General features: G+C 51.2%; 1 protein-coding gene across 1 annotated transcript in view; it reads right to left on the bottom strand.

Annotated features, from left to right (window-relative positions):
* Positions 1–657: 657 nt before the first annotated feature.
* Positions 658–12,960, bottom strand: part of Ccdc33 (coiled-coil domain containing 33) — a 108,893-nt gene continuing 96,590 nt past the window's right edge. Inside the window, exons 13-20 of the mRNA XM_027923464.2 lie at positions 4,973–5,135; positions 4,599–4,690; positions 4,280–4,411; positions 4,098–4,191; positions 3,275–3,441; positions 2,207–2,293; positions 1,736–1,849; positions 658–783 (exon numbers count right to left, since the gene is read on the bottom strand). Of these exons, the coding sequence (XP_027779265.2) occupies positions 658–783; positions 1,736–1,849; positions 2,207–2,293; positions 3,275–3,441; positions 4,098–4,191; positions 4,280–4,411; positions 4,599–4,690; positions 4,973–5,135 (975 nt within the window). The remainder of the gene's footprint in view (positions 784–1,735; positions 1,850–2,206; positions 2,294–3,274; positions 3,442–4,097; positions 4,192–4,279; positions 4,412–4,598; positions 4,691–4,972; positions 5,136–12,960) is intronic.

The raw sequence follows: 12,960 nt of genomic DNA, 5'->3' as shown, positions 1-12,960 counted from the left end.
CCACCAAAGATGTCCAGATCTGCCTGAGATAGATGAAGAAACTGAAGTTCTGAGAGGTTCAAGTCATCCAAGATTATCCAAAATGCTTGTGGCCAGAACCTGGGCCTGTTGACTCTATGAGGACTCCTTCCTGAGTCCTGTATGCTTTCCCATCTCTGGCTGCATTTGGACATAATCTAGCCAGCTCAGTCTCGCCCTAGTTGACAGGAGGACTTCAAGTTTTCCCCCTTCCCTAAGCATCTGATGAACCAAACTCAAAAAAAGAAAAAAAAAAAAAAAAAAAGGATTTCTGACAGAATAGATACTTGGGCAGGTGGGAAGTCCCTGTCTTCCTCTTGTCTGCAAACAGAGCTGGTTTCCAGTGGCCTCACTTCCTCTGGCAGTTCAGGAGGGTCCTACCTCCCCGGTGTTTCTTCTCACCACCCTCCGGGGTTCATTATGGCCTTTGGCTTTCTGAAGATGCCAGCTCCTACATCAGGCTGGAGGTTATATGGCTGCCGCAGAGGGAGGGCTTAGGGCCAGAGTGGGGTCTGGGAGGAAGAAGTGGAGGCCCCAGGCTACCTTGCTTCAGGAAAGAGGCGAAAGCTCACTGAGGTACAACATTTAATAAAGTCATCTTTGAGGGGTGGGGTGAGACTCCTCAGCATGCGGGAAGGCTCAGGCCTGCTGGGAGTTGGAGATATTCTGGTGGTTCGAGGGCCTGTTGAGCTGCTTGTCTTGGTTGGGCTGTGCAGTCTCCAGCTTAGAGGGCCGCCTGAGATCCCTGGAGTTGGTTGAGCCATTCTGTGGTAGGCAAAGCACGTCCAGTAAGTATACTTCTATCCCCAGGGGTAATCTGTTCTAGGGCATCTTGCCTGATAAGGCAAGGATCCAAAACCCAGTGGGCTGTGACTTCCCAAAGATTTCTAGACCCATTTGATCACAGCATGGAACACCTAAGTCTGCAGGGCTCAGGTGAGTTTCAAAGGTGGCCCTGTGTTCCCTGTCAGTCCCATTCTCAGGTCCTTCTCAGGAGCTGTGGAGCCTCAGCCAGGAGCAAAGAACATATGGTTCAAGAGCAGAAGAAATCAGGATCTTGGTTTTGGGGGCCAGTGTCCCTAGAGCTAAGCTTGAGGGACATCTGTGAGTAGGCCTTGGGAGCCTACAGCAGCATTATGATTACTCCAAAAGGGTGGCTGATGGGAGGAAGAACCTTGGGACTGGGAATTGGGTGGGTGTAGGGGTACAAGGTACTCTGTCCATGAGCAAAACCAGTCCTAGACAACCAGGTATGGGGACACAGCCTGTAACCTCAGTGACTCAGGAGGCTGAAGCAGGAGGATCATAAGTTTGAGGCCAGCCTCAGCAACTTAGCGAGACTCCCATCTCAAAATAAAACTTTAAAAAGGGCTGAGAATGTAGTTCAGTGATAAAGTGCCCTTGGGCTAAATCCCTGGTACCACAAAAACAAAACAAAACAGTCCTAGAGTACTGGCAGTGCCAGGATATTGCAGAAATGCCCACATGGGCTGCTCCTTATCCCTAGTCATCTCCTCCTTGAATTTCACAACAATCTGTTGGGGAAGGGGTAGTTTTGGCTGGGGTTTCTATCCCCCTAGACAGATGGGGAAACTGAGGCCACACAAGGGCTTCTGTTGGGAACAGAGCAGGAACTTTAGCCCAGGACTTCTGACGCTCAGCCCAGGAGCTGGTCTACACTTGAGCCCCCACGAGCTCCTCTGAAGGGGTCACTTACAGGCTGGTTTACGATGATAGGTTCTGAGGGGGGCCCAAAGCCGTGTTCTTGCTCCTGTAGCCGTGTGGCCAAGTCCTGTTTTTCTCGCCCCCAGCGTCGAGCTGAGTCCTCTAACTGCAGACATGAAGAGGGCAGCTGGAGAACCAGTGGGCAGTAGGGCCTATCCTTGAGACCCAGGACAGCCAGACTCCGAGCATTTTCTCTGAGCAGAAAGCCAAGCTCTGGGAAAGAGACTTCAGGGGTAGAAGGGACAGCGAGAGGGACAGATACCTTCTCTGTATCCCAACAACATACTGAGTGAGTCCTGACTTGGGGTTCACACTGGGCCTTCACTCTGACCATGGCTGCACACTGGGCTCTGATGCTGGTCATATACTGACCCTAGATCCTGGCCACACACTGAGCACTCATCCTGGCCACACACTGATCAGAGAGCCTGCGTAGCCTCATCAACCCCTGCACCTCACCCACCTGGCTTTCCAGGGACAAGATCCGGCTCTGAGCCCGTTCCAGCTTAGCCAGGAGATTAAATTTATCTGAATTACTGGCAAGAAGATCCTATGGGCAAAGCAGAAAACTCATCAAGGCCCCAGCTTGTGAGGTGAGCTCAGGAAGCAGCAAGGCACTGAAGGAGAATCCAGCCAGGTTTGAGTTCCAACCAGCTCCCCACACAGAGCCTCAGACGTGGGCCCCTGGACCCGACCCTCCTCCTGAAGTTCAGCATAGGCTGGGTGTATGCTTTTTTTCATAGCTATTTCTTCCATGATTTGGGGCATCTGAAGTTATTACGCATCAATTTTCAAGTGTGAAATGAATCAAGCGGCTCCCATGAATGCACAGAAGACAGTTCAGCAGGGAATCTTTTGATAGGGGGAAAACATCTGTGAAGGGAGGGCTCCCCAACCCCCACACTTTACCTGAATGTCTGTGCATCAGGGTTCCCAAATAGAACTCACCTCCTGCAAGTCCTGGGATGAAGAGAATCACTCTCCTGTGTGCACCCCACCCTGACTATAATTCCATTTTCAGTGGGGAACACCTGGAACCACCTGGGAAGTGGAGGGGGACTAGGCATCTCTAGGCCCTGGGACACCCACCTGTGCGGGCAAGGTCTCTGTGCACTTGGAGTGGCCTGGGCCATCTGTCTCTCGCAGCCTCTCTGCCAAGTTTCCACCTGCTCCCAACTCCCCAGGATCCACCTGGGATGGGGAAAAGGACTCTCCAAGGTTGCACCAATCCCAGGAAATACTGGGATCAGTGGAAGCAAGCCATGTCGCAAAAGGAGTTAGGGATCGGTCAGGGGCTTGCTTTCTCCCAGGATGTAGGTATGGTAGAAGTTTTCAGATACATGCATTCCCAGGAGAAAAAAGAGCAAGGCCTGAGAGCTCACGTTCCAGAATATGCCAGGATCATGCGCAAAGTGGGAAGCCTAGCCTCCTGGTCTTAATCATCAACTTGTGACAGTGCTGTGGGTGACTACCGGACACCTGGTGACTGGCGCAAATGGGTCATGGCCAAGCCTGTACTGGTGGCTCTTACCGGTAGGGCCTGCTGCTGTAGAATGATGGGGCCCGTCTGGTGGCGGTTCTTTTCCAGCTCTTCCCGTAGCCTTGTGTTTTCTGACAGTAGCACTGAGTAAACATCAATAGGCAGGTTCTCTCTTGTAGAACTCAGGGGAAGGCCAGGACCTGAGAGCAAAGGGAAGGCTGTGAACATGGGACACAGGTGTTCGTGAGATGGGCTGTCTTGCCTCCATGTCCCAGCGTTTTGTTCCATTCTGTCCTGGGAGACTACAGAGGCAGCACGGGGTAATCTCTTGCTTTGGACAGGTCTGATATGGAGTCACCTCATTCTTTCTTATTCATCAGAGCCATCTCTGATTTGTGGCTCTGATTAGCACCAGTGGGGAAAAGAGATCATGGATTCTCAAAGTCTTTTTATTTGCTTTGCAGAGGCAGAATCTTTGAGGATGTGGAGAGATGGGGAAATAATTCAAAGGGTTTTGAGGTTAAGGAGTTGGGAACTGATGTCCCAGGGAGCCCTCTTTGGGGGAAGTCCTAGTGCTCCTAGTTAGCAAGGATTCTCCCATTGATGGTCTGACTCACACAGTGTCCTGTCTTGCCCTAAGAGGCTCCCTGGCAGGAGGAGATAGCTCAGGGCATTCTGGAAGTGCCCAGTACCTGAGTGAGCAGCAGGGGGGGGGGACTTCATCCTGGGTATTTCAGGCCCATGGATACAACCGAGCATGGTCTCTCTTTGCAGATTCTCCTTAAGCTCAGGGGACTTTGAAGGAGGAGCTCCAGGGGTGGGGCAAAATCTGGGGAGTCAATTCACTCACATCCACTTAGGGGTGCAGACCTACCAGGGCTGGGTTTCTTCTGCAGCTTGTTGGGTGGTGGGGTTTCTTTTCTGTCCCGTAGCCTGTCCTCTAGTACCTGCTCCATCTTCTGGATCACCTGGCAGGCAGAGCACGGAGGCTGGGCTAGCCTGGGGGTGCCACACTTTCCCATCTGAAGGCCCTCAGCTGGCAACCCCTGCACCTGCCTTCTCCTGGTGCCTCACAGTCTCTTCCAGCGCCTTCATCTTTATCAGCTTGTCCTGGTACCGCCTCAGCTTCGCGTCCTGGAGATTCTGAGCCTGGCACAGGAGGAGCAACTCCTTCTCTCTATCATTTTTCTGTGTAGGGAGGGAAGGGGGAGAACGGGTACCTGGGAGTCACTCTTGGCAGAGGGGGTCCACCCAGCCCCCTGCTGAATCCTCTGTGGACTGGTCATTCTTCCCTCAACGCATCTTCTGCTCAGGACACGTCTCCTGATGCTGCCACCCAACTCCCTCCCGCTCTGCTCCGAAAGCCTAAGCTCACCCGGATCAGCTCGTTCTGCAGATGCTGCACTTTGTCCCTCAGCTTCCTCATGTCCAGCTCCTTCAGCAGCAGCTTCTCCTTCACAGACATTGCTGGGACGGGCAGGGAGCTGGCTCAGGGTGGAGCCTCTCTTAGCTCAGATCAGCATAATTGGGGGCTTGCAACCAGACTGGATACTCCATCTCCCACCCCCCGAGAAGACCAGCTGGGCAGGGACCCTTTGAGTGTCTGTGGGTGGCGTGTGCAGGGCAGTCTTGCTAGCTCAAGTCCAGCTGCATGCGTATCTGGGAAAAACTTCCCACCACCCTATCTCCAATCCAGAGCCTTGGCCCAGACAGGATTCTGGATGCCTTTAGTGGCCTGTACATCCTCACCCAGGTCTGAGGCTTCATCTTTGGTCTGCCCCTCTTCTACTTCCTGTTGGGTCAGGTGGCTTCTCAGCCTCCGGTTCTCCCACTCTAAGTTGCTGGCCTGTTTGCGCAGTAACAGGATGTCCTCTGCCATCTTCTGCATGGCCCGCTGGTAGTTGTTCATCTCCTGTGGATGCCAGAGTCTAGATCTGAGTCTCCGGCCCCACAGAAGCTTCCACCCCACATATATGCCTTTATTTGGGAGTCAGTGGGGCAATTTCAAGGCCCATGAGCCACATGAGCCCCAACCTGTGACTCCAAGTTTTTAGCATCTCCCTTGGGGGCTGGTTATGACTTGCTCCCTATCCTTTCTGGCTGCATTAGGGATGCTGCACTAATGTGCTTTCCCAGGGGCCACATCAATTCCTGTGATGCCAGCTCAGGGGGAAACCCAAGGCTCAGACACCAGATGAGAAAGCCAATGGGCAGCAGACTTGAAAGGATCAGGGTCATGTTTCCAGAGTCTGGCCAAATAATAACCACTCCTTTGCCTCCTCCCTCTTCCTTTCCCCTTATATTGCTGACCCCAGGGAAGAGCCTCTTAGAAATCACACTAAGTGCTACTTCGGAACTAACCCTGACACCAGCTCCCCAACTAGCCTAGCATTCAGGAAGGGACACAAGGCAGGACTGGAAGACTCAGATGAGGTCAGGGTCAAGGTCAAAATCCAGCTACAAGATGTGAGGCCAGGAAGCAGACACAGTTAAGAGGTCAGAAATAACAATAACCCTCATATCTGAGGTTTGTTGAGCATCTACTATGTTCTAGGTCTCCTTCTAAGTGTTTTATGTGGCCTCCCTCATGTAAGCCTATGAGGCATACTGTTACCAGTGAGAAAATCAAGGCTCAGAAAGGTAAATAACCTGCTCAGTGATAAAACGAATGTATGGCTGAGCCAGCATCTGAAATCCAGGCCTGTTGGCCCTTGAGTCTGCTCTTAAGCACTGTGCAACCCTGCCATGAGGCTCCCACCCATGAATACCTCCCGCTATAATGAGAAGTGATAAAATCAAGCTATAAACAAGAATTATTTTTCTGATCCCAATTTGGAAATACTTTCATGTCTGCCCAAATATGCACATGAAAAATTAATAAGATATATTTGTATATATTTGCTTTATAATCAGAAATTGCTTACTTACTATTATTTATTTTAAAAACTATGGAGATTCTTAAACCTAAGCAGCACAAAATCTAAATGCATAAAATCAGAAGTGTCCAGATAGAGGAAGTAGAACTGGGTTGGGAAGGGAAGTTTGCTGAGCCCTGGTGGCCTGTGGGCTTCCTGAAGCTATAGGAGGCCTTGCCCATGGGGTGGGAGCTTATGGGCCTGCAGGCTCCCAAACCCCCAGCAAGCAGATTTTCCCCAACTCCCACCTGGGCCCCCTGCTGCTTGGGGATATGGCCTGGCTTCCCAGCCATTGCCTTCCACCTGCTGCTGGAGGCCACTGTCTTCTGGGGGAGGAGTCCTCAGACACAGGGGATCATCAGACACCACTTGTCACCTGCTACTGTCTAGCTTTCTGGCTGGACTCCCTCTAACTGTTATGAGTGCTGGGTCTATCTCCCTAGCACCTGCTCCTGCTGTATTCCAGGTCTTGGCTTCTCTAGATCTGCCCATCTGGTGTCCCCAGTCAGCATGTTAACCCGGATGTTCAGCCCAGGGACTGCACACAGACAAAATTTGTGGCCAGGTCCAGATTGGAAGCCCAATATGGCTACTGACAGATTGTGTAGCTCAGAACTTCCTGAGCTTGAGAGTCCTCATATGAGAGATACCTGGGTTTGCTGTGAGCCTTGGAGTCGGTGTGCGAAGCCCCTGGCTTGGTCCCTGTCCAGCCATCTCTCATTTGGAGGTACTGTTCTTATCCCATCCCCTTTTGGTTTTATGGATGTTTAGTCAGACCCTTGCTTCCCCCTTGCTCCCCATCCTCCTGTGCCCACTCCTCTGCTGAGATCTAAGTCTTCAGTTTATGGCAGCTCATGACTGACAGGGGTTTGGAGGCCCAGTACACTGGCTGGAGAAGGCCCACCACATTTCAGCAAAAGAAATCGCTCTCCTCCATTCTTTCCCAGGTCTGGTCCAACCTCTTATCATGTCTGCTCTGGACAATTACAACAGCATCCAAATAGGTTTCTTGGATTTTAGGGTTTTCTCCTTCACACACACACACACATACACACACACACACACACACACGCTGTTCAAGGATGCTCATTGCAGTTCAGCTTAGGTCTGCTTAGCTTCTATTCTATAGGCAGTAATCACAAAGAATGGCCTAAAATTAATTGTGCCAACACAGAGATGGCTATTCTCTGTTGTGAAATGAAAAGAACATGAGGGAGCTGGGAGCGGTGGCACACACCTATAATCCGAGCTGCTTGGGAGGCTGAGGCAGGAGGATACTGAGTTCAAAGCCCGCCTCAGCAACCTAGTGAGGTCTTGAGCAACTCAATGAGATCCTGTCTCTAGATAAAATACAAAAAGTATTTTTTGGGGTGCTGGGGCTGTGGCTCAACGGTAGAGCGCTCACCTCGCACGTGTGAGGCCTTGGGTTCGATCCTCAGCACCACATAAAAATAAATAAATAAAATAAAGGTATTGTGTCCAACTACAACTAAAAAATAAATATGAAAAAAAAGGAGTGAGGACATGCCTCAATGGTTAAGTGCCCCCGAATTCAATCCCCCGTATCAAAAAAAAAAAAAAAAAAAAAAAAAAAAAATGAGCATGAAGGAAATTGAGATGCTCCCATCCAGAACTTGGTGTGTGTGTTGTGTACGGATGGCAGAGTCCCGGGAGGAAGGGCTGCCAGCCTCTTGGCCCACCCCTTGAGTCTGATTCATTCAGGGAAGTGTCCTCTCTAAGAGCCCACTGTTCTCCAACTCCAGTCTGGGGTGGGGGTGGGGGGTTGGTTAAGCAGAGCTCTGTAATAATTAACACCCCTTTGACAGATGAAGAAAGTTGAGACCCAGAGCAAGAAAGGAAGTGACAGAGTAAGAGCTGGGCTTCTGGCGGGGGGAGCTCCCCCTCAGCCAGATGGAGCCTGCTGGAGAGTGGCCCCTTGGCCTTGGCTCACTACTTTGCCTGGCCCATCCTCCTCAGCTGAACAGAGGATCTTGGGCAACCCAGCTGAGTTGGGAGGCCACAGCCCACAGGGCAACCCTGACCTCTCCCTACAGCCTGGAGCCAGGTTGGCCTTCAGGGCCATGCTCTGCGTCACAGCTTAGCCTTGAGATCACACAGGACACCATGTCCCAGATTCTCCCTGTGGTCCAGCCCACTGAGCCGTCTGCTCCCTTTCTTCCCCAGATGTCAGTCTGCTGGGGGTGCGGCTGACTTCTCTCTGGGCTGGCACATTGTGAAATGAAACGAACATGAGGGAGCTGGGAGCGGTGGCACACACCTGTAATCCCAGCTGCTTGGGAGGCTGAGGCAGGGTTAATGACCCTAAAATCCAAAGCCATCATGCCTGATCCTGGAGCACCCACTGCACCTACCTTACCCACTGACACCCCCATGACCAGGACCCCAACCCTCAGAGCTTGCTGAGAGGAGAAATGGCAGAGGCCCCAATTTAAGCTGGTCAGTAGCCACTGAGTGCTAGCAGCCTTTGCCACACTGATATCACTTCTTTGGCTCTGAAAAGGTGGCAGCTGTCCTCTGAGCCTGCTGTCCTCATGTGGGATGGGAAAATCACTTCCTTCAAGGTTACTCTAGAGTGATGGGACATGAGATGAGCTGGCTCCTAGGTGCCTCCCTTTTGAATGAGCCCTTTTGAATGATTTTTTTTTTTTTTGTACCAGGGATTGAACCCGGTGGCACTTAACCACTGAGCCACATCCCCAGCCTTTTAAAATATTTTATTTAAAGACAGGGTCTTGCTGAGTTGCTTAGGGCCTTGCTAAGTTGCTGAGGCTGGCTTTGAACTTGAGATCCTCCTGCCTCAGCTTCCAGAGTCACTGGGATTACAGGTGTGCACCATCAATGATTTTTTTTTAAAATTATTCTTATAATAGCCCTGGGGCACTGGGTACAAAAAGTATGTTCATGGGATTACACCCATTTTACAGGCTCCAAAGCCCAGTTTCCAATGAGGTTGAAGGGAAGGGATTATCTCTTACAAGAGCCTGAAGAGGACAATGCTTAACTCCCTCCCTCCCAAATAAGAAGCTCTGTGGCAGAATCTAAGGCCCATTACCAAGTGGGGGCTTTCAAATATACCTGTGGCCACTACCAACCATGTTGAGCAGAAGGACCCGTATGCCCTCAGTGTGCAGATGAGGAAACTGAGACTGGTAATAGCATTCTCAAGGTTTCAGAGATTAAGTTATAGTGCCTACATCAGAAGCAGCACAATAAACAGGATCAACACTTAAAGAGTGCCACTGAGTGCCAGGTCTGTGCCATGGAGCACAGTTGAGCCCAGAATTTCCCTGCCTGCAGTCGTCTTCTCTCTACACTGAGAGATGGTAGGAAGTATCTATAACAGAGGGGGTTAGAGGAGGCTCTGCTTCCTGGAGGTGGCGATGACCTGAGCTGGCTCTTGGATGAGTAGGTGTTATGTGGGGGGTGGGGGTTGAGGGCTCCCAGGTGGAAAGACCATGGCAAAGGCAAAGATGTGGGAATGTGTGATGATGGACAAAGCAGGTGAGCTACTGGAGGGCAGAGTGTGGGAAGGGGAGGTGATGCGACTGGAGAAGCAGCAGGACAGGCCAAAGAGGGCAGGTCTCCATCTTGCAGGCTGACCAAAGGCCAAAGCCAGACAGGGTGGGCTAAGACCCTTCTGGATGCCCAGAACTAAGGACAGACAGGGGAGACGAAGGCCAAGAGCAATGTGCAGGGTGAGACACAAAGGGACCCTCACTGGGCAGAGGCATTGGGCATGGAGATGGGGGAAGGGGCTGCCCATGAGGACTGGGCACAGCAGAGGGTGTGCAGGGGTAGAGGGCTAAGAGGTGGGAAGACAAGCCCCCAGGAAGTGACATTGGAGTCTTGGGGAAGGGAGCAGATCTTCAGAATCGGGGTGGGGGTGGGGGGGAGGTGAAGGAGGGTTAGGAGCCCTCAAGATGGGGCAATTGCCAGAGAGGTAGGAGGAAAGGGGGCGGGAGCAGGCTGGCCAAGCCAGAGTGCAGAGAGCTCCCTAAAGGAGGCTGGAGTGGGCACAGAGGGTGGGCATGAGGCTGCGCCAGGCCGCTGGGTTTTCTGGGCTGGGAACACACCCTCTCCCCTTCTTTGCCCTTCCCTAGGCAGCCAACCTCTGTGTCTCCGGGCCCCCAAATCCACACTGGAGGCTCAGGTCACTTGTATGTGATTAGCCTCTTCAGCCGGCAGAGGGCAGCAGCCTCCCACGGATGCTGGGCTCCAGCCTTCAGTCTCAAAACTGAGGCCCCCTGAGGCAAGCCCCACAGTTAAGGTTGCAGAGGAACCTAATGTGTGTACGGGGTGGGGAGGGTCTCACTCTCCAGCCCCCAGCACATACGTCCCTCTCCAGGGGATGCAGCTGGCCTTCCCAGACTTCCTGCCCTGGAACTCCCATTTAGAGGTTCTAAGGGATGCCTTCTGTTAAGAACCATCCATGAACACCAGAGAGGTGCAGTGACTTGCCTGAGGTCACACAGTGCATCCTGAACCTCAGCTGGGTTCTATGCCTTGTACCAGCCCCAGGGATGAGTGTGGAAGGAAGGGGTTTGGGATAAGACCCATCTCGAAGTTACCCCAACTCTTCCCGCCTGAGCAGCAGCAGGTGCCTGAGGCACAGCCTAAATCTTTGCAAACCAGACAAAATTCTATCTACCTAGCACATGTTCTCTGTGTAGGAAGCCCTGGAGTGCCTTAATGACATACCTACCCTTTGTTGAATGTCTGTTTACCGACCAGGCCCTATGGTTTATTTGTTTTGTTTTTGCCCTGTGATTGGAATGAGTCTGAAAGAGAGGCATTTCCACTCAACTTTGCTGAGCAGGGAGCTGGCCCTGGGGCCGGAAGCCCAGGTGGTCTGGTCAACATTGCCTCATACATGAGGGGCATAACTGTGCCTGGACTTAGTCTCTAGGCATTTGTGGAGGGAGTGTCCTGTGGAGCCCAGTGTTGGGGGGACTAGAACTACCATGTCCAAAGTGATAGGTAAGATGCCACTTGACTTTCTCCTTTCACCAGGGACTGAGGTTACTTCTAGGCAAGATGCCCACTGGAGAGGGAAGGCATGTCCATACAGCCCATGAGCCATCCCATCCTCTCAGGTCTATGAGGTGCCCTTAGAATTTATGGTGGCTACTTTTCTGAGTCAGAAAGAGTCCCGCCCTTGGGCCTGGCCAGGTCTTGACACTAAACAAGGCAGAGAGGCAATTCTACTTCCTCATGATATTCCTCTGCTCCTGATCAACCAGCTCATGTGGTGTACCCACCCTCTCTACATGTATTTCCTCTGCCCAGAGAGGGCACTTCCCCTGCCACCCTCCTGGCTCTCCAGTCTTCTCTCTGCAGCCTCCTTCTTTAGGTAGGCCTCCTAGTTCTCTGCCTTCCTTTTCAGTTGGATTTTCTTTGTGTTGCCTCAAAACATGCCCTTCTTCTGTGGTGGTCAGAAGATGGCGGAAAATGCTGTTACTCCTTCTCATTGAGAGGTGGAGTCTAAGCCCCCTTCCCTCATCACTGGCCTTGCAGCTTCCCCTTCCCTCCCAGAATACTGTTCTTTCCCCGGGGAGAAGTCCTGTGTCTCCAAGATCACCATGCTATAAGGAAGCCCAACTAACCGTGTGGGAAAGAGCCATGTGCATGTGCACCTGGTCCCCATCTGTTCTAGCCCTGCCCTGTAAGTCACCCTGGTTGAAAACCTGGACAACTTGGAGTAGAGAGGAGCCCTTCCTGCTGTGTCTTGACTAGTGCCTGACCCACAGCACTGTGAGATGTAATGGTAAAAGGAAAAATGATTAAGTTACCAAGTTTTGGAGGTGATTTACTATGTAGCAATAGATACTAGAACATTTTCCCTGGCCTCTTGGACAAAGCCCTTCATAATAAATTTCCATCTTTGAACTTCAAGGAATCAGGAACAGCACAATTAGACCTCCTTTCAGAACTGAGCCCTGTGCCTAGGCTCCCTAGGCCCCTTTCTGTCTTTGAAGCTTTACCTCCTCTGACCAGCAGCCACCCCTGAGCCACTCCAGCTTGGCATCTCCCATCTGCTGGACACCAGCTACAAACTTCCTTCCAGCTCCTGGGCGCACCTGTCTACCTGTCTGCCTTTCTCAGACAAAGCACTGGCCAAGGTGCTGCTCCTGGCAGTCCAGCCCTCAGGATGTCAAAGAAGCCACTTTTGCTAGACTAAGTTTTTCAACACCTTTAAAGGGAATGAATCTGTCCATCAACAGATGAATGACTAGAGAAAATGTGGTGTATATATACACAATGGAGTTTTATTCAGCCATAAGGAAAAATGAAATTATGTCATCTGCAGGAAAATGAATGGAAATAAAGATCATTATGTTAAGTAAAATAAGCCAAACTCAGAAGGTCAAGGGTTGTTATGTTTTCTCTCATATGTGGAAACTAGAGAGGAAAAAGGAAAAGGAAGATATGGGGGGAGGGTATCTCCTTAAAATCAAAGGGCGATCAATAGAGGGAAGGGACCAGCGGGGAGGACGTGGGGAGGGAGAGGGGAGTGCAGGGGAGTGATATTGGCCAAATTATATTACCATATTGTGTGCATTATGAATATGTACCAACAAATCCTAAAATATGTACAATTGTAATACACCAATAAAAATGAAAAAAGAGAAAAAAATAAGGAAATTAACCATATTTCTTCAAAATAAAACAGAGCCTAGTGCAGTGGTGCATACTTCCAGTCCTAGTGGCTCCAGAGGCTGAGGCAGGAGAATAGCAAGTTCAAAACCAACTTCAGCAACTTAATGAGTCTCTCAGCAACTTAGCAAGACCCTGTCTCAAAAT

Source organism: Marmota flaviventris, chromosome 2 (assembly GCF_047511675.1).
Source record: "Marmota flaviventris isolate mMarFla1 chromosome 2, mMarFla1.hap1, whole genome shotgun sequence".
In the NCBI taxonomy this organism is placed as follows: Eukaryota; Metazoa; Chordata; class Mammalia; order Rodentia; family Sciuridae; genus Marmota; species Marmota flaviventris.
This window is presented reverse-complemented; position numbering and strand designations above follow the sequence as displayed.